Here is a 23,401-nt window from a genome sequence, read left to right on the forward strand (position 1 = left end):
ACTGGACCTTGTCATCGAAAATATCTTAAGTATTTAAACAGTCATTTGTTAATCTCCGCTTCTCTTTTTGTTCCTTTACAATTTGGCCCCCTACCTTCTAGGAGAACCAGACAGCGCTGGCTGTATGTCAGGCTGAGTGCCGAGATGTTCTGCACAGACTTCTGCCACATGTGCCTCTGCCTTCTGAACAGGTATGAGAGGAAACATTTACCTCTATGCTAAATGCATTTGTACACTATAGCTACATGTTGTGGGGTTGATGTTTACTTCATTTTTCCACCTTAATTGTCCTGTAGAACCATCAAGAATGGCTCCAAAGATTTGAAAGGGCAGCAGGTGAAAACTCAGCTCCACAATCCAGCCCTGGATCAGGAGACTCGGAGGTAAATTTGGAAAAAATGCAAAGTTGAACATCATTCCTTTTTCAAATGAGTCTATCAGTAAGTACGATCCACTTTCTAGGAACTGGCTGAGAAACTGAAAGAAGCTGAGGAAACTCAAAGGGTTCTACAGAAAGACTGTGAGACGTACAAGAAGGTTTTGGCAGAGACGGTAAGGGTTATTTTTATTTTACTTTTGGGTTTGTTTTTGTTTTTTTCTGTTTTTTTTTAGGGGGGTGAGGGAGTTGCCAACAGTTGCCATTATGGCAGCACAGTGATCTCCCTTCCAAATTGAGCTGTCATTTCTGTTGTGTCCACAGGAGGGCATCCTGCAACGCCTCCAGAACAGTGTGGAGCAGGAGGAGTCTCGCTGGAGGGTGAAGCTGGAGCTATCGCAAGCAGAACTAAGAGAGGTATGGATTCAGGTTTAGCAAGAGATAAAACTCCAAAATGCAGAGTCACTGAAGTGAAATATTGAGAGTTCTCTCTCACTGAATCGTTCTTCTTTCTTTGATCTCAGATGAGCCAGAAAGTCGCAGCTTTGGAGCAAGAGGTTGAGAGACTAACTGATGAAGCAGAGTTGGAAAATGTCAGTAAACCAAACACACAAAAAGTCTACAATGTACACTCGCAAATGTCCTGTTAGAGCGGCTGTCATTTGTATCTCTGCTCATCTGTTGTGCTCTGTAGCTGAGAAGAGAAAAACAGCACTTGGAGTCTGAGTTGGAGAGGGCGGAGCGCGAGAGTGCCACTTATGTGACAGAAGTCAGAGAGGTGAGCAGAAACTGGACTTCTTCAGTCATGTTTAACCTCTTGAGGTGAACGTGCGACCTCTGTGTAACAGTTGAGCTGTTTTCACACATGCACCTTTACCCTGAACATTTGCAGAGAGCACCCAACAGAGGTTGCGTTGAGACTGCAAATGTTATATGCAGTCTGATTGGACATTAGACTACAGAGATGGCAGTTTAAAAGTCTTTGTAATGTCGGATCGCACTGATGTGTGATTAGCACAGGTAATATCCTGGTGCATTCACTACTAGCTAGTGAATGTCATGTGCAAGGCTCTACCCACACAGCCCCCTCACTTTAAAAAGACTTAAGTATTTCCATGAGTGCAAATATGTCCGGTTTAGGCTATTTCAGCATTTTCTGCTCTGTGCTACATCTGAGAAACGGATAACTGTGAGAAATATCCCAAATTAAGTCTTGAAATTGTCCAAAGTTCATGTGTGAAAACTGCTCCATGTGTGGTGTTTTGTGGCATCCCACAGTTTATTTATTCTGGGAATATAAAGTTCACACAGCACAGGTTTTTGTTTTGTGTGAATTTAATCACTTATGAATCTGGTCATCTGCAGTCATGCACAACTGGTTCCCTCTGCTTTGTTTGTGACTTTTTTTTTGGTTGTGGATGCCTTATGACTGCATAAACTGTGTGCTGGTAGTGCTGACCTGGTTCACCTATGACAGACCCACATTAAACAAAACCCTGTCAAACTCAATTTCAGCTCAAAGATCTGTTGACTGAATTGCAGACCAGACTTGATGGCTCATATACAGAGGCTATCAGACAGAATGAGGAGCTGACTTTGGTAAGCGTTGCTCACCCTCTAGCTAGAGCTCCTTTAAATCTTAGCCTTTATTGCACTCAGCATCGGCGCGACACTGACTGCAACAGAACGGGGTTCTCTATCTACTGCAAAACTGTGGGTCATCATTCACAAAATCTGTAGATTTGGACTTGTATGGTGGAGTCATGAATAAGATTTGGGGGGGGGGGGGGGGGGGGGGGGATTTACAGCTTCTGAGTGATGACTCACCTTTACTTTGAGTTATAATACTAACTCTTCTTTTTCTGCACCTGCACTCTACTTGTGTCTAACAAATAGCTTGCTAATTAAAAATCTTCTTTCTCTTCCAGGCCAAATGTATGCCTCATCTTTGTCTATCACTTATAATTTAACTTCTCTGATGCCTTCAGGCAAGCCTTGCGTCTGTTTTGTCTGATAGTCACTGAATGTCTTCGGTGGTCATGAATCTTTAGTAGTTTTAAGCAATATTTTGGCTGTGTTCACTTCAACAATAGCACTATAAGAATGACGATCACGTGGCTATGTGGTTCATACCAATTGGTGTGCATTCCTTCTGTTCTTGTGTTAAGTGATTGACATAATGACTGGATTTATCTTACAGTTGTGGAAAAACTGAGACAGAAAAGTCTGGAAAGTTAGCAGTCATACAGTCATTTCTTCTGAAGTACACACGAAGTATTACGATGTCTGATAAAATTTAGGGAATTACTTTATTACTTAAACAGGACTTCCTGGATTATGATTCATCCTCTCAGCTTGTACCAAAAAGCCCACATGAGCTTAGTGCTATTTTTGGTTTGAACATTGCATTTTTTTCCCTGGGCCTGCTTAGACAATCTGTGCAAATGATGAACTGTTTAATGTAGTTATGTTGGCAGGAGGATTTGTATATGTTCTGAAAAACTAGAAGCGGGACTCAAAGGCCAGGTCAACAGTGCAAAATATCTAAATGTCTGGTTTCTTTCCAGCTGAAAACCCAGCTCACTGAGACGCTGTCGAAGCTGGAGGCAGAAGAAAACGAGAGGCAAAAAGTGGCCGGTGACCTGTATAAGGTAACGGGAATGATCTGGATTTCATTACACTTCTGATAAAGGTCAAACTGCCGACCACAATGCTAACAAGCAGAAATTTCTGTTCCTTCATGCAGGCTCAACAGTCTGTTGATCTGATCCAAGGGGAGCTCTCAAAAGTGACAGACAATGCTGATGACTTGATCGAGAACAGCAGTCTGTCATCACAAAGAGTAAGGGCAGTTTGAGTGTTGTAACACTGTTGTGACACCAAATGTTTATGTTGCAACATCTGATCCTTTTAATGTCATGTTAAGACCAAAAAACTGTGTTTGTGACAGGAGGAGATTGACAGAAAGGAGAAAATGACTGCAGGATTGGGTCAGACAGTCACCGAACTGCAGCAGCTGCTACAAACTGTCAGCCGGCAACTCACTAAGAGACAGGAGGGGGTGAGCCTTTTGATCCTACTCTTTGTTATTCACAATTGGGTATCATACTCCTGTCTTTCCTCTTGCCAATGAAGATTAAACTTTGCAATTGAATGTTTGTGCTTTCCCTCAGGAGGCTGATAAAGATCTGCCCAAGGTATAGTGAGACCCCCACGCAGCCACCCTGACTGTATTACAGAGGCCACCTTTGACTTTCGGTCTCATCCTGACCACATCACAGCATACTGTCACACCCAGCCACTTCCTCCCTTTCAACCTCTATCACTGCACTTGTACTGTAGGCAGCCTCAAACTGACTCTGGCCAAGACGCTGGCAAACCACTCCCAGACTCACTGCTGGCCACAGAGGAGCAGGCAGAGGTTACAGTTAACTCCAGGCACTATACCAAAATACACACTATTCCACTCCCACCACATTCCTCTTCTTTTAGCAACAATGCCAGTTAATTTTTATTCTAAACTTAATGACATCCAGCATAATTTAAACTATGTGGAAACCATTCCTCTGTTTTAAATTGCTTGTATTTTTCACTGAAATCCTTTTGAATACTGCAGTAGTTTTGTTGTTATTTGTCTTAAGAGAGGGCAGTGATACGAATTTCCAACTTGACTAAACAAACTTTGGTTTTTCAGTCCTTTTCTTCTTAACTTAAAGATATGTAGTGTTTAAATGTATCAGTTAGGACCTGCTGAAATACACTATGTTGTTGATCTGTATGCCTCCTGATCAGAAAACTATCCAACTGTGCATCCATTATGCATTTATTCATTCATAGTTCCATGTTATACCTTGGCTCAGTACTGGGTGGGAGAAGGGAGATCAGAAGAGGTCTCAGCATATCTGAAGGGTCACTACGTGACTGTAACTATGGAGATGCATGGACAAATTGTACTCAAGTCTGTACTGTAGCTCCAAACAGAAGGGAGTGTGTGTGACCCTGGCTGTGTACGGCCAGGTCAACAGTGTAGGGGTTTTTAATCCTACTGCAACTACTCTAGGAATAAGCGTCCCATATCATCTGTAATCAGCACTCGCTATATTGTTGCTAAGATCATTAACACTGAAGATTTTGTTCTTTTTGTAACGGGTGATGTTAATAAAAGGGATGCTTGATAAATCTTTTCAGCCTCCTGTGTTGCTTCCCCCCCCCTTTCTACCAATGCACTTCCCTCTTCTCGCCACAGTGGGGCAGCACATAACCTAAGTTGGAACTTGAATTGATTTTGTTTATAACCTTAACAATCCTGAACATGGGGAGAGGAAAAGTCACAAAGCTTCTGTTAATGGTGCGATTGCTAGCAGGTAAATTCAACATGACAATGCAGAATAAACATGTCTATCATGCAGAGGCGTTATTCCAGGTAAGTGTTTTTGTATAATAGTAAAAAAGCTTGATATTGCGTGCCCTCAATAATGGAACATTTGGGGTGTGACCAGGTTCCTGTGATAGTAACATGCTGTATAATCCCTCACTATGGGACATTTTTTTCTGCTTTGTGTGAGGCTTACAAATTCTATCAGCGGTACAACTCTTATGAAAGAACTAGTAGCTAAAATCTAGAACCTACCAAGGATGACACCTGTAATGCTGGAAAGTACCACTCTACTGTGATCATTTGAAAGTGAAATTTTACCATTTTACTTGAGCCCTTATAAAAGGCACAAAGGCCTGGGTGTATTCTTTCTAAATTTTCCATATTTTCTTTGCCACCTCCAGCTTTTTATTTTTGACAAAAGGATAAATCTGCATGCGACTAGACATGACTTGACTGTGACTTCTCTTCACAGAAAGCTCTTGCTCTCATCTTTTGCATGTTAAAAGGCCTTTAAAACAACAGGACTGTTGTGCTGCCTGGAGGAGGGGTGCGGGTCAGATCAGGAACACGGGCAACATGGAATCAGCACATTCCTCACATTCTCCCACACTGTCATGCTCCAGTCAGCTGACTGGAGGTCTAGCTGTTGCCTTCATGGAAACCTCGCGAACAAATATGCTTCACAGCATCTTTGATATACTTGTTAAACTGGATCGCACAGGAAGCACCTTTCACAGCTTGTTGTTGCAGACTGCTTAACCATGTGTGCACAACTGACTGCAAAGTGGGTATTTCCTAATATACAGTCATCTGCTTACACGCCTAAAAATGTACACGTTTGATAGTATATCTAAAATGAGGGATATTTTCTACAGTTCCACCATTGTAATCAATATGATGTCCTTTGTGTGGAAATTGCAGAGATTTTAAAATGTCATAAATCTGAGGTTTCACTTTGTCAGACACATGCTCATTGTTTCACCTCTTGCATAGATATGCTATCATGTAAAGCCTGCCAAAGAACAGTGAGGAAGTTGACAGGGGCCTTGTGTTTCCTTTGCTAACACTCATACCCTCAATTGTGCAATTTAGTTTGTTGCAGTACGCCTCTGCTCTGCATGCTTCTTGCTTGCTAATGCTTGACTCCTCCCCCTAAACACAGATTTACACTCATACTACACCAGCACAGCTCCAGAAAAGCAGCCCACTCCCTGCATCTGCTCTCTATCAGTGTGGTATGTGGTAGAAAGCCTTTGATCCCCCCGGAAAAAAAAAATCTGTGTGTATGTATTTCGGTGGGTATGCATGTGGGAATGTGAATCAGACAGACACAGAAAAGACCATAGAGCTCTATTACAAAGACAATGGCGGATGAAAGCAAAGAGAAAGGAGACAGTGACACAAAAAAGGAGTAAACATTCATTATACCCACAGCATTAAGATCAGTCTCTGACCCTTGTAGTTCCAGGCCAAATGCAGCTTGATCCCTATGCACAAATGCCGAAGAAGCTGATGTTAATCCGTGCTATCAGTGGCACCATTAAAGGGATTCAACAAATGCCAAATATTTGACTTGTAATGCTTACAAATGCACAATACTCTGTCTTATTGTGGTGAAGTTTAAAATTGTTGTTCGTGAGGGTGGGGAGGCTTTTTCCCCCCTTCCGGCTCCTGTATTCCCTGACTACCTTTTGTTTTCTGTAGGTGTTATTGCACTTTGAAACTGGACACCAGTTCAAATAGAAGGCCATTACTGCAGAGGCAACAGGGCTGAAGCAGTAATAGCACCTCCAGCCATGCAGATTCCTGTTAAACAAGACAGAGCCATTAAAGTGTGGAGGAGACTGCTAGACAAAAGTGGCACTTTCACCAGAAAAGCATGAGGGGGGGGGAAAGTGAATGTGTGATGTACTAAAAGAGGTGTTACTAGAGGCTGAGAGGTTCTTAGTAGCGTCATGTGTGGACATTTGGATAAATTAGATTTCTGAGTCAGTCTCAGAAAAGCAATTAGCCAAATTACTAGGCCTTGGTGTTATTATTTGACTAATGCACATCAGCCAGTTGACTGACATTACAGAATGAAATAAGCATGCACTCACGGACCGGAAGCCAACAAAAGGCTTCATGCTGAAAACAGAGACAAAAATGAGCAATAGTGTGGTGAAAATAAAACCTCGAGGCATGCACATCCGTAGTGATGTCATTAAGTTGCACAATCAATCACACGCATTAGCCAGCTGCAATAAAGTCATAATCAAATAACACAAGAGCCTAGGGGGTTACCAGCAAAATTACAAAATCTGATTCCACAATTTTGTTTTTTCACACACTCGCTATTATCTCAGTCAGAAAATGTACCAGGAGGATTCTGAATAGTTTTTTTTTTTTACCATGTCTTTTCCCACTTTTTATGTCCTATCCTCGGTAGGCATAACTACTGCACTCATAAATCATGTGATCCTTGGCACATTTTGCTGAAACAGTAAATAATAGAAATGTAAATACAATTACAAAACGTTTAAACCTTTATTTCCGTCAAATATAGGAAACTGCAATCACGTCAGGAAAAAGTATGATCCCTTTAAGAATTCCCAGATTTTACTCTTTGTTTACATAACAGAAGGTGCGATCCATAAACCAAGACGGGTGGTTTCAAAAATGATTATTACAATGTATATTCAACTGCTGTGTCTACACGAGAATTAACTAAAGATGAAGCATTCTCATGTACTATTGTCTATGTGTTTAATGAATAGATACAATAAAATTTGACCAGGCATACCATTTTAACCAAAGCGTAGGTAGAGAGCCCCCCCTATACAAAGTAAAGTAGAAGTGAATGGTACGTTCCGGCCCTGGTCCTCGCTGTTTTTGTATCTGCTTTAGAGCGCATTCAACCGCCAAGTAAGTTACGTTTTGCTATGTCACGCCGAGGAAGTTTCAGACCAGTTTATTTTTAGCAAACTTGATTCGTGAGAACACTGAAACACATGCTGCCGTGTACGCGATCTGAAACGAGTCTGCGTCGCGCTTTTTAAGGAGGAATTTTAGGTCATTTGTGAACCGTTATTACTGTAAAGCTAACAGTGAAGTGAAGCCAGGAGCCTCATGTTTTCGTTAAGCCAAGAGGAGCACTGCGCCCCATCCATAGACCTAGTGAAATACGGAGAGCTGGTGGTTCTGGGGTAAGTTGAATCGTTGTATTTGCTTCTGAGTAAGTGTGGACATGAAACTGAAAACGAGTGTTTGTTTTTAAGTTTCACAAGCGGCCACTCACACTGCTACCTAAGCTACATGACTGTAAGTTTTTGAAAATAGCATGGAGTTAGCAGTGATGCGTTGTGTATTTTTGTTTTTGTTTTGTTTTTTAAATTCAAGATCAACTTCCAACACAGGCGACATTATATAACATCAAAGAGGCGCTGTGATGATTTTCAGGGAGCACGTCAAGCTCTGTTTAGAAATTTACAAGCTCACGTTATCCCACAAATCAGACACGTGCGCAATTACAAATGTGGACGTTTTAAATATCCCATTCCCTGGCAACCCTGATAACTACAAACTGCCTGCATGTGTCTACATATCTGTGTCCGTGAAATAGGACAGATTTGGGACAACTCTGGGAACCCGAGTGAAATTTATTCAGCAACTCTGAACAACTCCTTACCTTAAAGTTGGATTCATGGGGTTTTAGGAATTCGGAAGTAGTGATGGTCCCCTCCCCCAGCCCCAGGGTGCTTCCTTTAACACAACTTCTGCAGTCACGCACGCACGTACTGTCGGCTGTTCTCCGAGTTTAAAATCACACACCTTGACCTGCAAAAAGTTACCTTATATTCCTTATTTAACATACAAGGGGAGCTTAAATGTCGGATAACAGCGAGAGCCTTATGAAGTATTCTGTAATGATATATGTAATTCGATAAAATGATATTGGGATTTGCTACCTGATGTGGGGAACATTCAAATGTTATTTATACAGTAAAACATTTTTTCTGTTCATAGAGAAAATCAGCCAAAGTATCTGCTGAATTATACTGTATAGTAAGTAGTAAGGAGTCGGTTACTGATTTCCATACCTTATACAGTATCTGCCATTACCCATAATGCTCCAGTGCAAGTCAGAGAAACAAGGGAAAGCAGTAGACAAGTTTATCTAATCTCACAGGATATATTCTTAAATTGCTTTATACTAGCAGACTCTAAGATGCCTATGGGAACAGCATCAAAGGCTGTTCAGTCAAGCTACCTTTCTGCTGTTTTTTTTCCATCTTTGTATTTGTTTATATCTCAGTATGAAGTAATTTTTGTTGGGCATGCACAGAACCACCATGTTTTCACAGAGTGTTGAAAACAAGCCGAGCTGTAGTTCTTTTAGTTATTTATTTATGTGTTTTTTATTATTCATCTGCTTTAAATAATCTTATGCGGCTTCTTAAAAGCCTTACTGGCATCTTTACATTTCTTGCCCAACCAGTAGATGATCAGTAATCAGTTCCTTATTGTCAAGCCTCCATACTTATTTGCCTTTAAGCTTATCGCTTACTTATTTCAAAGTTTACAAGGCTCTTCTGACAGTTTCACATTGCAGAACAATTACGTCAAACCTGCAGCAGTGGAAATTTTGCCTTGGTGTCAAGAACCTGTGTAGACGTACATTTTTTTCTATATAGTAAACTGGTCAGGAATCTCTACAGAAACTGATAAGAGCCTCACCATTAACTGTATCGTTGTCAATAAAATATCAGTAATTTACCCAATGAAGAAAAAAAAAGTCAGTCTCATACATTTACTGATATAATTTCAGGTAAATATAAACTGCCAAGGAATTATGACTTAAAGCATTATTTATCAAAAAAGATGGTAATATTCTGTCCATCTGTTATTTCGCCCATCAGATGTATTGATAGCTGGCATGTGCTGGTCATTTTCAGGCTATTTGTTGAAGTAATCTTTGTTTTTCACATCACTCTTTACATTTAAAAGCCTTTTGTAGAAGAGCACACCTACTCCTGTTAAGTATTTGAATTATTTGGCGTTCATTCTGTAACTATCCAGTTGCCACTTGTACTGGATAATATCAGACAGTACACAGACAGAGTCTGTTAATGTAAAAAGGCAAACAAAATAAGCAGTTATTCACATCTGTGTTGTCACCGCATAAAGCCAGTGTAACTTTTACCTGTATTATATCATAACTGCTTTGTCTTCTTTTTGTTTTTGTTTTGTTTTTTTCATTTTGTTTTGTGTGTTTTTGTTTGGTTGTTTAGAATTAATTTAGGACAAATTGCCACAAGCTATCCTTCTAAACAGTCACCTTCTCGTCCTGTCTGTATTGTCTTGGCCAACAGATGATGGAAAACATGAGTGACTGAACTTTGGCCAATGGCCAGTCCCGAGGCTCTTATAAACGTTATTAAATTCTTATAGTTCAGATTTACTGGTGTCCATGCGGCTGTGTGACTTTCATCTTTACAGTATTTGAAATAAGGTGCTGAAATGATGGCTTACACAGAGAGCAGACTACACTGTGTTTTTGTACGCTGCCCTCCACCCATACACTCGCAGTCATAGTGCTTATTGTAAGGGATAAAAAGTGCTGACTGCTTATTACCCCAGGCTCAGTATGTGGCATGTTTGAAGCTGGTACTTTTGTTCTCTCTCCTGACATAAAGACACATATGTGAATCAGATGTGACGGGTGTATAATCACTGCCATGACATCACATCCCATTGATAAAACTGATGGTAGACAAGATAGCTGACAGCATGGAACAAAGCTTGTTTGAGCAGCAGTTCCCTCAGCGGTTTGTTGCCATGACCGTGGTGGCTCTTATTACTTGCATGGCTGCCCCTCCATCTCTGCCACCGCAGATTGGCTTGGTGCTGGTCAGTGAAAGGAGGCAGGATGAGGAGGGGGTGCTGCATGGGTATCCTGCAAATGAAAGGATGGATTGATCAGGACTCAGCCTTTGCCTCTCTTCAGCTTCCTCTGTCCATTGTGGCAGGGAGACTAGGCCTATTGATTGAACTTTCTACATTTTGCCTTAGAGAACCACTCATTAAAGGAAAGTGTACAAATAAACTTGGGAGCATCTTTGGTACAGACTGACATAGATCGTGTCTTTTTATTAATATTATGAATTATGTAATTTAAATGGTATAAAGAGAAGAGACATCTCTTTCTGGGTTTTTTTTTGTCAGTACTACAATAGAAATATTTAAAGATTTCAGGTGTAACTGCTTTATTCTAGATTGGTGCAGTGGTTAGCATGATCACCACTCAACAAGTATTCAAACCTCTTGGTGGATTGAGGCGTTTCTTTGTGCAGTTTGCATGTACGTCCTGTGCCTGCGTAGGATTTTTTTTTTTTTTTTTTTTCCAGTTGCAGCAGGATCCTCCCACAGTCCAAACACACTCATGTTAAGGTAATTCAGAGGTTCAGAAACTGCAGGGCATGGACAACTAGGCAAAAGAGAGACTTTTATTTATTACCAAACAAGATTTGGCTAATGCTATTGTGCTTACTTATATATAAAGTAAAGTGGGGTATGCCAGAAGAGGTTTGAGAGCCTCTGGGATTTTTGTTGATTGTGAATTGGCTGTAAATATGCATTGGAGAGTATGTGGTAGTCTGTCTTTCTGTGTCAGCCCTGTGATTGACTGGCAACCTGGCCAAGATGTGCCCAGCCTCTCACCCCGTGACGTCTGGGCTAGGCTCCAGCATCCCTGCTGCCCTAAGTTGGATAAATGGATAAGAAAAGGGATGGATGATGCTCATTTACTGTCTTTGCTCATCATGCCATCTGGTTGTCTGTTAATGATGTATTATTTATGTATTTTTACAGCTTAGATTGATTTAGATAAAGTATTGATAGGCTGAAGTCTTAGTGACCTAGAAACCATCTTGTGTGACCCTGTAAGCCTAACCTAACTTTCTGTATTTCTAATGAGTGTTACAGCTATTCAGCATATCTTCTCCTCATTCTGTGAACACTAGCCTTTCATGTTAGCATAGGAAGTAGGAGGTGCTGTTGGCTCCTTACCGCAACCCTGGAGGATAGGTGATATGCCAGAGTCTTCTAATCCCTGCTGCTAAGTATTGGAAGGTAAATCCGCTGTCTGTCTGGCACGGGTCAAAAGGGAAAGCGATCACAATTAGTTGGAACGCAGCTTTAAAGAGCCTGTCCTAGCTAATGTGACGGTGGCAGTTCCTGCATGACAGAATATTGTTCCTCGGTGTAATGCTGAATAATTGAAAGCATATGCTGCGTTTCTTGCAGAGCTAGGGTTATATTCTCCAGTCAGAATTCATCATGGCAAAAACACTAAGCTGGATATCATTTGATTGTGTGCTTTGTATGAGACACACAGGGGTAGGTAGCCAGCCAGTAGACCCCCCTAAACTGAAAAGACATCTTTATGTAGGGCTGGCTGGTCTTTATTTAGGTGGGGTGTTTTTAGAGCAGGTCAAATAAAAGTGGAGTACAGAGAACAAACCATGTGAAATTAGCTTAGGAATGTGTAAAACAATAAAGGGGCTTTATTTGTTTTCTCTTACAGATTACTTGTAAATGAAAGCAACACAATTACTATATAAATGGGGGGAAAAGTGGGCATTATTTTATTTTTCTTTAGATTTAATGTGACTTATGTCTTGTACACTTGTACTTGATTTTGAAAGCAGCATGAGAAGGCCAGCTCAGGCTTTTGGAGCCCAAGATTTCACAACTGTGTAAGGGTCTGCATTTAAAGTGTGCACTGGTCTAATGACATGGAAATAGAATCCCTGAAATGGCCTTGAAAGGAGTACTATCAGGCAGTAATCACCACTAAAAGTAAAAGCTGAACACTTTAGGAGAGAAGGTAAGCAGGTCTGCTGTCATTTGACACTTTCCTCCTGTCTTTCTTTCTTTGTATTTGTTGCATTTAGTCCATAGAATCTTCCAGAGCCTCTCTAGCTCTCTGTGGGTGGCTTGTCCTACAGGCCAGCTTTGTGCAGTGTGCTGACTAGGACCATGTGTTTCTTTGCCTGGCCAGCCGTGTGGAGACATGGGACAGGTGGACTAGCCTGGGAGGGAGGTGGGAAGGAGCAGAAGGAGTTTCTGTTGCTATTGTTCAGAAACAGAAAGGAAAAATGTCCGATTACATAGTGGCTCGTAGACTCTGTTCCCCTCCGATACATTGGTGTGCAAACTTGAGGCATATAATATAAATGTGTATCTTGTGCAAAGTGTCTGTTCAGCACATTTGTGGTTTATGTGAGTGTGTGACAGAAGGTCTGTGTGTTGGATGATAGTCGAGCATGGGGTGTCCCAGCTGTAGGAACCAGCTGGTGGATAGAAAGAAGACCAGTTGTACCGGAAGGGGCTTCTTCATTCACAAAGAGCAGCTTAGGCTAGGTGCCTCTCAGCACACTAAAGGGCAAAACTGGAGTCTGTTATTAAGTGATTTTGGAAACGGAACAGATAGCTTTGTAAGCTGTATCCATGTATAAAATTCAGCTTTGAAAGAATGTGTCTGAGTCATCCACCCAGACTGTGCATTCCCAAAATGATAGCAAACCTGACATGCATCTTAAAACGTGCTCCTGCCTGGAACACAGAGCAAAAGAACAGCTGCAGTTTACACAGTGCACGCACACTGAAATCACCAGCACCAGAGTGCATTATGTAATAAGAGCCGTTATCCAAGGTAACGCTTAGATTACTAATAGGGTGTATTAGATTGTCAGTGATGTAATGCATGGCAAATCTCCTGTTCAGAACACACGAATGTTTCTAATTCTCCGTGTTTACTTCTTATATGATTACAAGACTTTTGCCTGTAAATCTCATTAGACACATCTTTTTGCAGTTATGGAAGCTGTTAGCATTTTCACACAGATGAAATAAATAAATAAATAAATAACTGTCAATTTGCTGTCCTTCTCTCCACCCTGTCCCGTCTCTGACAGGTACAATGGCTCCCTGCCCAACGGAGATCGCGGTAGACGGAAAAGCAGATTTGCTCTATACAAGAGAATCAAACCCAATGGTGTATCACCAAGCACTGTGCACGTCCTCAACACACCCCAGGCCACCAAGGTACAGAAGGATGATTTAATGATTTAAAGCGATTTAATGAACAGGCTCTCAGTGGGATTGAACATCTGTCTGCCTTTCTTCTTCAGACAAAATGTATGAAAGTGTGCCAAAATGTAACAGAAACAGAAGGTGATATTCCTTTTTTTTAGGTAATAGTTGGGGGGGGGGGGGGCGGTTGTTTGTTTTGGTTTTGCATATATACATAAGAAGATTTGGCTGTATATGAAGTTGAAAGCATAATTTCTATAAATGAACCCCCTTTGTTTGTTTTAGTTTTAGTTTTTAGTTTTTTTCCACAGCAGCTGAATCTGAATGGCCTTTTAGTGATTGTGGTACCTAGTAAATTGTGCTGTGAAAAGCACTTTACATTGTTGTTGGCAGACCTTAATGTTGACATTTCCACTACAATGACTATAGTTCTTAGCTGGGCTTCAGAGTTTCTCTTCACGGCAGGCTGCCTGCAGGGAAGTGCCACATCCAGTAAAACGTGTTTGCCTTCCTGCATTCCTACCTTTGGTTCCTAGGCGAAACTGCTAAACATCAGACAAGACCCGCTTACCTCTGCACCACTTGGAGACCAGTGTTTGACATTTTTAGCTAAAAGGCTGTCTGGTTCAGGTTACTGTCAGGTTGCGGAATCCAGAAATCTGCTCTGGGACGATTCAGTGACAGAGGCCTTTTCATGGCAGAGATTGCGCTTTATTTTGTTTGAGTTTGAGCTGCAGTGTGCTGTGAAATATGGCTAAAGTGTTCTGCTGCTCCACATCATAAATTACGTCTCAGATAGTTTGCTATCTGCATTAGATGTGGCTGTTTTTACTGTGCGTTACATTAGTTACTGGCTGTTTCACTGACCACTTCAACCCTGGCGCCCTGTTATGGGACTTGAAGGATGAGCTCAGGGGTTGTTGCTTTATGCCGACCTGGCTCGTCCGGGTGTATAAACGGTCAAAAAAGGGCCATTCTGTAAGAGACGAGCTGGGTGGTCAGCTTATTTTAAGGAGAAGAGGGGGTATTAAAGAGGTAAATCACTAAAATGAAGCCCACCCCCTGCAACCCATTCTTGCTCCCTTCCAGTGCAGCATACGAATGAGCTGAGGAGTCTCTGCGGCTGAGAGGGAGAGCTCACGTGTCGGTGCACACTCTAGTGTTCATGGCAGATAATGAGGAGCTCCCATGATGCCACTGCCAGCCTCGTATTCAAAACATTATGATTCCAACTCCTACTACTCGGGAAGGTTGGGGAGGATATTTTGGGGGGCATAGCGTTTATGAAAAATGCATATTTGTGTGTGCACTGCTCCTTTTTTAGTTCTTTAACAGGTGGAGCACCATTTGTTTGTAGCAGCGCAGTCAAGACAAGACTGCATGCGATGATGACATTTGTCCCCATGTGCATCTGATGTTACAGCAGACCGTGGCAGCTCTGATGACCCACTTTCCCTCTCCCGCTTTCCCTCCTGCACGTGACGAAGAGGAGGGGGATGTTTAGGAAATGGAATTTTGCAGATTAGAGCAGAGATGGCATGTGGTACAGTGTTGATGGAAGCTGGGGCCGGGCTTTAACCCAGCCTTCCTCGCTACACTGACGTGAAGCAGTTCAGTTGCCTGGCGAGCTTGTGTTAACCGAGGCCAGCAGGGAGTTTATGGTCACTGTTTCGCGAGTGTGACTTTACACAGTCTTTTTTTTTTTTTGTTCCTCTTCCCAAAAAATTCTTGTAATAGGTTTTAGGATTTTGGTAACATCATGACAAAATTACGCAATAAGCCTGTAGAGCTTTGGATTAATTGTGAGCTGTGAAAAACCACACATACACGCTAATAATCCATAGAAATGTTCCAAGTTGTCAATAACAAAACAAAAATAAGGACAATAACATGTTTTCTTCCAGGAGCACCTCGTAGTTGTTGATTCTAAGGATGTGAATCATCACTTAAGTGCCATGTGTTTTAATAGTGGGTTTGACTTTTGCTCTGGTCTTTAATTTAACCTCACCAACGAGGAAAGGATTGTGCAAGGAAGGTTTTACTGTAGTTCTGCTGTGCTGTTTGGCACTCTCAGATCCGGTGATAAAGCCACAGATTGGATAATGATTTATTATACTGTTGCACTGTGTACTTTGTTATGAACAAGTTGGGTTTTTTGTTTGTTTGTTTTCACATTTCAGGCCGTGAGCTGTAAAGGTCAGCACAGTATCTCCTACACGCTATCGAGGAACCACACCGTAGTGGTAGAGTACAGCCATGATAAAGACACAGATATGTTTCAGGTAAAAGTCCGTTCACTTTTACTTTGGCACACAACTGCATCCAGATACATTCACACCCCGTACATTAGTTTCTCAGCGATTACTGTACTTCTTTATAGTCAGAAAACATAGAACAAAAAGGCTTTTGTTCTGCTTTTTTTTTTTTTTATGTACTTCTATACCTAACATTAACAGTTTCGATCTAGTAAAGCCAGGAGGAGTATTTCCTCTCTGACAGCCAAAAATGGTCAGAGCCTGTTCCCCTTTCCCATGGCAGGATGTGGCTGTAATTTTAACAGCAGGAGAGCTGGTAGTTCTGTGGCTAAGACATGTTGTTTGAATTTGATGCTACTTAACCTGTTTTGTTTTTTTTAAGGACTGACAGTTGTTGGAAAGGTTTTATTGCCCTTTATTGTTTGTGTTCTGTTATATTGCCTACAGGGGCTTCAAAGGCTGTCAGAACACTAATTGCTATATCCTTAGATTGTCATTTCAAATGGCTCTTTATGAATGGGATAAATGAAAATATGGATGTAAGCTTTAATTTGACTGATTGACAAGGTCTCTTTGGGCTCTTTTAGCCACTTTGGTTATACACAACCACCTGATTAGACTGTAAAGTTAAACGTTTATGTATAAAATTTTTCACTTTTCACAGAGTAAAATAAGTAAAGTATGAAAATTAAGTGTTGTAATAGCAGAAAAGTAAGTTAAGATACACAAAAAGTATAAATGTTCAGAAACACATCCAATCAATAAAAATCATCTGTGCCCGGTTTACACTGCTCCAGCATTAATCTGAACGTACAGCAAGGCAGTGATGAGCCAAGGGATGTTAATGTTACAGACACATGCTTCAGCACCCTATCTTCCCCATGTGTCTAAACAATACTGAACGCATCAGAGAGAAGAGGAAGCCACTCAAAATGTTGGACTTTAGGACAGTGTAAGGGAAAAAGAGGAAATGAAAGGAGGAAAGCCTATTTTTGCCTCTGTTTATTCAGCTTGAACTGTTTCCAAGTGCTGAAAATTATGTCCATTAAAATATATATGGATACTCTGTGTGTGTTTGCTTGTGCACGTACATAAGCTAGCAGGATGCAGAACAGTTGCTGTGTCTGGTATGAATTAAAAAGAACCTTTCTTCATTGATTGCTGTTTTGAGATACTTTCTTTCGAAACTGTTGTGCAGTACAGCATAATATTAATTATTGTTTTTGTGTTGTTTTTGCAGATTGGGCGTTCTACTGAGAGTCCCATAGACTTTGTGGTGACTGATACAATAGCAGGGGGTCAGGAGGGTGAAGAGACTCTTATCACGCAGAGTACCATCTCTCGTTTTGCCTGCCGAATTGTGTGCGAACGCACCCCGCCCTACACCGCTCGCATCTATGCAGCCGGATTTGATACGTCCAAAAACATCTTCCTTGGGGTAATTACAACTCGGTGTACTATTGTAATTATGCACCATCTCTATCTATGCTACTTTTTTTAGCCTGTAAGGTTACATGTCTGCCTTTTTTTTTTTTTTCTTTTTTTCTTTTTTAGTGCTTCTAATCCTTGAAGCTTGTAGCCAGATAAAGAAAACGACTGTTTCATATGCACTGTTACGTAAAAAGTGAAATGCCACACATCATGTCAGTTTGTGTCATCATCTATTTTCTGTCTTGCCTGTAGGAAAAAGCTGCAAAATGGAAAAACCCTGATGGTCACATGGACGGCTTAACAACCAATGGTGTGCTGGTAATGCACCCTAAGGGGGGATTCACTGAGGAGTCCAAGCCTGGCGTGTGGAGAGAGATCTCTGTTTGTGGTGATGTTTACACGTTGAGAGAGACCCGCTCAGCACAGACCCCAGGCAAACTGGTGAGTAGTTGAAAATGTATCAGGGTATGTATGCAGTGACACTGTGATGTTATAGAAGTACTTTAGAATATTAAAGTAGTTTATTATTTTAATTCTTCCACAGCCACTTTTAGAGTAGCTTTGAATGAGTCCCAAATCAAAATAAGTAATTATCTTGATCCGAAGTCTGAAATAATCCATGTTTTCTGATTTCCTGCTCTCAATAAGCAAGCCTTCCTCTGATTGGTTGCCTATTGTACACAAACGGTTTAAATGGCATTTGGGTGGGACTTATGCCACAGAAAAAAAAACTGTCTGAAACTCAGCAGTAACAGGAACTAAAGGCGAACCAGATGTTGTCAGTCTGTAGTACAATGTAGTAATAAGAAATATCAGCATGTCATAGGCAGTGGATTTTTTTCCCATGTAGAAGGTAAATGTGTGCGCACTTCACTATCCTCCGCAGGTGGAGAATGAGAGCAATATTCTACAGGACGGCTCCCTGGTGGATCTGTGTGGAGCAACGTTGCTGTGGCGTACTGCTGAAGGCCTCTTCCACACTCCCACGCAAAAGCACCTGGAGGCACTCAGGCAGGAGATCAATGCAGCGCGCCCCCAGTGCCCTGTGGGTCTCAATACCCTCGCCTTCCCCAGCATGCACCGGAGTCGTGCCCTTGCATCTCTGGAAGACAAGCGGCCTTGGGTGTACTTGGCGTGCGGTCACGTGCATGGTTACCACAACTGGGGCCACCGCTCAGAGCAGGAGGCCAACACTGAGCGAGAGTGTCCCATGTGCCGGGTGGTGGGGCCCTACGTGCCACTGTGGCTGGGCTGCGAGCCGGCCTTCTACGTGGACACAGGTGCACCCACATACGCCTTCGTGCCATGCGGACACGTGTGTTCAGAGAAGTCGGTCAAGTACTGGTCAGAGATCCCTCTGCCCCACGGCACTCATGCCTTCCACGCAGCCTGCCCCTTTTGCGCCACCCAACTTGGCCCAACTCAGGGCTATTCCAAGCTAATCTTCCAGGGTCCGGTGGACTGAGTTTAAGGGGTCTTGCTCTGGCAGAGGAGATTAAACAGGAATGCTGACATGCAGTGAAAGATTATTTTGTGCTTTCTTTCATTTATGTAAGCCAGCTCTGGAACGAAGCGAGCCTCTTTCAGGTTCTGGTCATGTACTGTGGATTGACAATAGAGAGCCATTACAGATTGTTCGGGGCCTTTTGTGGCTGTTTGGATGGCCACTGCAGGATACAGAGATGTGAAGCACACTGGACCACAGACGCACGGCTCCTCCAGAATTAAATACTGTTTTAGCTGTCCTGCCAACAAACCTCTTTAAACAAAGCTCCAGTGCTGGGCTGTAAACTACAATGCCTGCTGGTTTTCCATCAGAGGGCTGTAACACTAAGGTTGTAGAAGGAATGAGTTGAATTTACTCATGAATCAGACTGAACCAAATTATAGCAAGCAGGTGTAGTTGAGTCTTCTGGGAAATATATGGGGTGGGGTTGGTGAGGGTATATAATTCAGTTCCTGGTGGGCCTGAAACCAAGATTTTACAGAGCCAGACAGCTGGACTGTTGGCTGAGAGAAAAGCCAGGTGAAGATGGAAGTTTTAATAGTTGTTAAATGGTCCACACTGATATCCTGGTTCTTAACCCGTAACGGCATCAACATCTTGTAGCTCTCCGGAGGCGGTTTCTAAATGCCGAACAAACTTTGAGGGAGAGTTGGGGGGTGGGTGGGAAGACTTTTTATGTACAGAGATATAATCCAGTGCCTCAAATCCCATCAAACTATGGGAATATTTTTCATAGTTGACAAAAAGATATTTTGCTGAAGGTAAAGAGAGATAGTTTTGCAGAAGGTGTAAGAAAAATAACGACCCACACAGATTCTAACACCAGAGGTATTTTATTACACTGAGGCCCTTGTACTGTTTTTTTAATGCAAATGTTAATATATTTTTCTCCAGCATATATAATGTGTGTGAGAATGCTTGAGCGTATGTGTGTGTGCATGTTTGTGTGATTGTGTGCGTGTGGATTGGACTGCGTGGGTGCCCTCGGGCCGTTAAAATCACCCTGCATCGCTTCACCCCGATCCCCAAAACGCTACCAGAGAGAACGCGGGATTTAACACAAGGTCGTGGGGGCTTGACAATGAATGTACTGAAATGCATTGACCCTTCTCGCTGGTGGTGCTTTGATTATACAACTTGCTTTCAAGGTGTGATCGAAGCCTGCTTTCAGTTAAATAAATCGCCGGAGCCGTACAACCATATGAATCAAGCGTACCTGCTTTCTTGCTAGCTGTCACTGCCCCACACAAACACACACAGACACACTGTATTCAATCTGCACTGTTGTTAGCTTTATCCCCACGCTGGGTTTGATCCAATGATTTGTACGCTGTCGAACCTGGGCACAGTCTCAGCAGCATCCAGAGATTATACCAAATATAAGGAGGAGCTGTTTTCTCTCCACATGCAAGATGCGACGGCCACTTTTTCCTCCAATCCAAAGTGTTTCTGTAAACAATACTACCCCCAAACTGCTGCTGCTGCTGCTGCTGTGGTGGAATGTTGACAGCTCTGGATTACAGTCAAGGCTGTTCAGTCGCTTCATGGGAACAATGATATTATCACACTCTGTGCCAAATTTGGTAAGTTCTATTGTGTGTGGATGAGTCAAGTTGTCTAAAACAAAAGTAGCAGATGAATTGAAAACTGAAGAATCTGGGACAAATCTGTCCGTGATGTTAGCTTTCCAGACTGTGCCCAAACGAGTGTCGTTTCCAACATTAGATTATGAAATACAATAGTGAGCATTAAAACAATGAGATGTTAAGGGCGATGTTCTATTATATAGCATTAGGTTTTCCCAGACTTTATTATGATGATTAAAAAATTCCGAGGTATATGTGAGGCGGAGGAAATCTGCCTTTGTCCTGGACATGGTATTTTTACTTTATTTAGTTTTTTCTTCCCGCTTCCCTCTGAAGAGAAACATATTTGGCATTGTTAAGAATGTCAGCAGCATTACACTTTTCCTCTAACCACAGAGCATTTCAGACTCGCTTGATTTCTGCTGATGTTATTTAACTGCCATGCTGGGTCAACACTAGGCCACATACTGTACGGTAGCATTCCCTTCTAACCTCACGTGCGTTCGGCTCAAACACTGTGTCCACTGCTTAAGACTGTGTTCTGTAACAGCTGCAAGAGTAGCTGCCTCAAACATTCCTCCTCGGTAAACATGGGTGGGGCCCACAGTTCACCCAAGGGCTTGTTCTATGATTATTATTATTTTTGTGTCTCTAGCAGGAACTCTGTACACAAGCCATAGAACGCACTGATGCTCCTAATGTCTCCTTTGCAAAGAATAAAATATTTTTTAAAAACACTCTGCACCAAGTTGGATTTCTCTCTCACTCTGACTGACAGTTTCTATTTCATACTTGTGGGTAATGTTCAGGGACTCCTTTTAAAGTGATCCACTGATTTTTAAAGGGCCGCGTGCAGCTGATGGGGATTTGTTGGTTTTTATTTAGCGGCTGCCTTTGAACACTCCAGATGTCTCAGCTGTGTTCGCACAACCAACATAGCAGCAATGTTTAATCACAGTTACATATGTGTTTCATCATTCCTCTGTATGAGCATTTCTCCTATCTTGGTTGCCAAAATGGCTCTGAATTGTGATTGCTCTATCAGTATTTTTTTTTTCCAGATAAGGCAGAGAAAGTCTGTTTTATTCACATTTCTTGTTCTATCTTATCAGCTTCATCTTAATATTTATTAGAGAATGACTGCATGAGTGTAGTAGCCCCTTGTTTTCAGTTTTTTAAGTATGCAGTTTCCCTATGAAGCCACAGGAGGGCACTGTTTCCTCAACAATAGCGCCTTTGGCATTATGCCTCTCAAGCTACTGAGCCTGCGGGATCCAATAGCTTGAAAACACAGCAAATAAATAAAAGTTTGATGTTGGTTATGAAAAACACTAAATATAAATGCATCAAAAATACATATGAAACATCAGAAATTGAATTATTTAAATTGGCATGCCAGTGAGGACTAAAATCCTCCAATTAGGCTATCAGAAGAGTCTATATATTTAGTTTGAACCGATTAATCTATTACATACCATATGTTTTTGCTTATGCAGTCAAATTAATTATAATAGTCTTTTATCCCCATCTAAATCCTGGCGTGATGTATAAGGAGTGCATAGTTGTGTGCAATATTTAGCTTTTAGGATTTTTTTTTTTTTTTTTTTAGTGTACATGCAAAAATATTGTACCATGATGATATTTTCCATCATTTGCATGTGACTTCATCCTCTCTATAATAAGGACGCATGAAAAGGATTTAAATGCATAACATGTCATTCTGGCACAGGGAGGGGAACGGAGCTGTGGGATGCCGTGCTTCCTAATTAACATTTCTGCAGTAGATGTGAAATAGGTTCATATGTCTGCACACTTGCCTGTTTTTCTTAATGACAGAAGAGACACTGAAGGTGACAGCATGCTAATTTTGAGATCACTTGGTGGGTCCCCCTGCCCCTAAGCAGGGCTGGGTTATGCAAATAAAGTAGGATGATACTTTTTTCCCCCTTCTCTCAGTTTCATGAGTAAGAAATGAGGTGCATGTCCTGCACTAATGCTGAGAATTTACACAAACCATGATCCTCCTATCATCCCCCCTTTTTTCTCTTCTAGCATAGTTTTTTTTTTTTTTTAACTTTTATGGGACCATTTTGCAGTTCAGTGGGAGTCGTTGTATTATAATTGTACTAAAAAGTTAGTTTTGTTTGGTTGACTGAGCAATCAGAGAGCACAAAGCTGTCATATTTGCCTAAAACAAGGTGGTGTATTGACAATGATAGCTTGCAAGTTTGCTCCTGTTAAGTGGGTTTTCCAAACAGGAAAATTAGGATGCTTAAGAAGAAAATTGATTATCCAGTGCTGTAATGATATATTGGTGGTGTCTTTAAAGATATTAACAGCATAAGAGGAAACCATTACCTGTATCCAGACAGAGCATTTAGAGTTTTTGGGTGGGCAACGGCAAAAAGAAATTCACTCTTACTAAATAAAGTATCTAAGCATTCCAGTAGTTTTAATTTGATAGCTGAGAGCAGTGAGCTGCAAACTATATAGGTATAGGGTTAATGCAATTATTTCTCAGAGATCAGTGAAAGAGTATATGCTGTACATCTCCACACTCCTCTGGGTAGGCCCCTGCACATAGTGATAGTAATGAAATCCAAACAGTTTTCAAGACCTGGCTTCAAAATGTGGCTGGTGGGGAGCAATCAGTTGTAAGTGCATGCAGCCTTGAAAACCCCCCCCCCCTCCCCCCCCCCAAAAAAAACACTGAAACTTTTAAACAGTGATCGTGCCACTTCCTCAGATATTTAGATGAGATTTTCCCCCCTCTAAAAACAGCCAGCAATATAT

The 23,401-nt window shown here is 41.6% G+C and overlaps 2 protein-coding genes and 1 long non-coding RNA gene across 7 annotated transcripts in view; 2 read left to right on the forward strand and 1 right to left on the reverse strand.

Moving 5' to 3' along the window:
• The window catches only part of ktn1 (kinectin 1), an 18,699-nt gene extending 14,144 nt beyond the window's left edge, over positions 1-4,555 (forward strand). For 4 of the 5 annotated variants that reach the window (XM_085143321.1, XM_085143325.1, XM_085143323.1 and 1 more), the window contains 11 exons: positions 102-191; positions 297-383; positions 463-552; positions 701-793; positions 901-969; positions 1,071-1,154; positions 1,892-1,975; positions 2,944-3,027; positions 3,123-3,218; positions 3,327-3,437; positions 3,550-4,555. In XM_085143321.1, coding sequence (XP_084999447.1) covers positions 102-191; positions 297-383; positions 463-552; positions 701-793; positions 901-969; positions 1,071-1,154; positions 1,892-1,975; positions 2,944-3,027; positions 3,123-3,218; positions 3,327-3,437; positions 3,550-3,579 — 918 coding nt within the window. In that variant the 3' untranslated portion in view covers positions 3,580-4,555. The remainder of the gene's footprint in view (positions 1-101; positions 192-296; positions 384-462; positions 553-700; positions 794-900; positions 970-1,070; positions 1,155-1,891; positions 1,976-2,943; positions 3,028-3,122; positions 3,219-3,326; positions 3,438-3,549) is intronic. The other variant, XM_085143324.1, reaches the window with a different exon arrangement.
• The window catches only part of LOC146496458 (uncharacterized), a 13,761-nt gene extending 5,183 nt beyond the window's left edge, over positions 1-8,578 (reverse strand). The window contains exon 1 of the long non-coding RNA XR_014871185.1: positions 8,422-8,578. This is a non-coding gene — a long non-coding RNA (uncharacterized LOC146496458). The remainder of the gene's footprint in view (positions 1-8,421) is intronic.
• peli2 (pellino E3 ubiquitin protein ligase family member 2) lies at positions 7,610-23,285 on the forward strand. The gene is made up of 6 exons (XM_085143329.1): positions 7,610-7,939; positions 13,712-13,841; positions 16,010-16,111; positions 17,325-17,522; positions 17,768-17,956; positions 18,402-23,285. The coding sequence occupies exons 1-6, from the start codon at positions 7,863-7,865 to the stop codon at positions 18,978-18,980; spliced, it is 1,275 nt and encodes a 424-aa protein (XP_084999455.1). The 5' UTR covers positions 7,610-7,862; the 3' UTR covers positions 18,981-23,285.
• The last annotated feature ends 116 nt before the right edge of the window (positions 23,286-23,401 follow it).

The sequence above is a fragment of the Neolamprologus multifasciatus genome, chromosome 19, assembly GCF_963576455.1.
Source record: "Neolamprologus multifasciatus chromosome 19, fNeoMul1.2, whole genome shotgun sequence".
NCBI lineage: Eukaryota > Metazoa > Chordata > Actinopteri > Cichliformes > Cichlidae > Neolamprologus > Neolamprologus multifasciatus.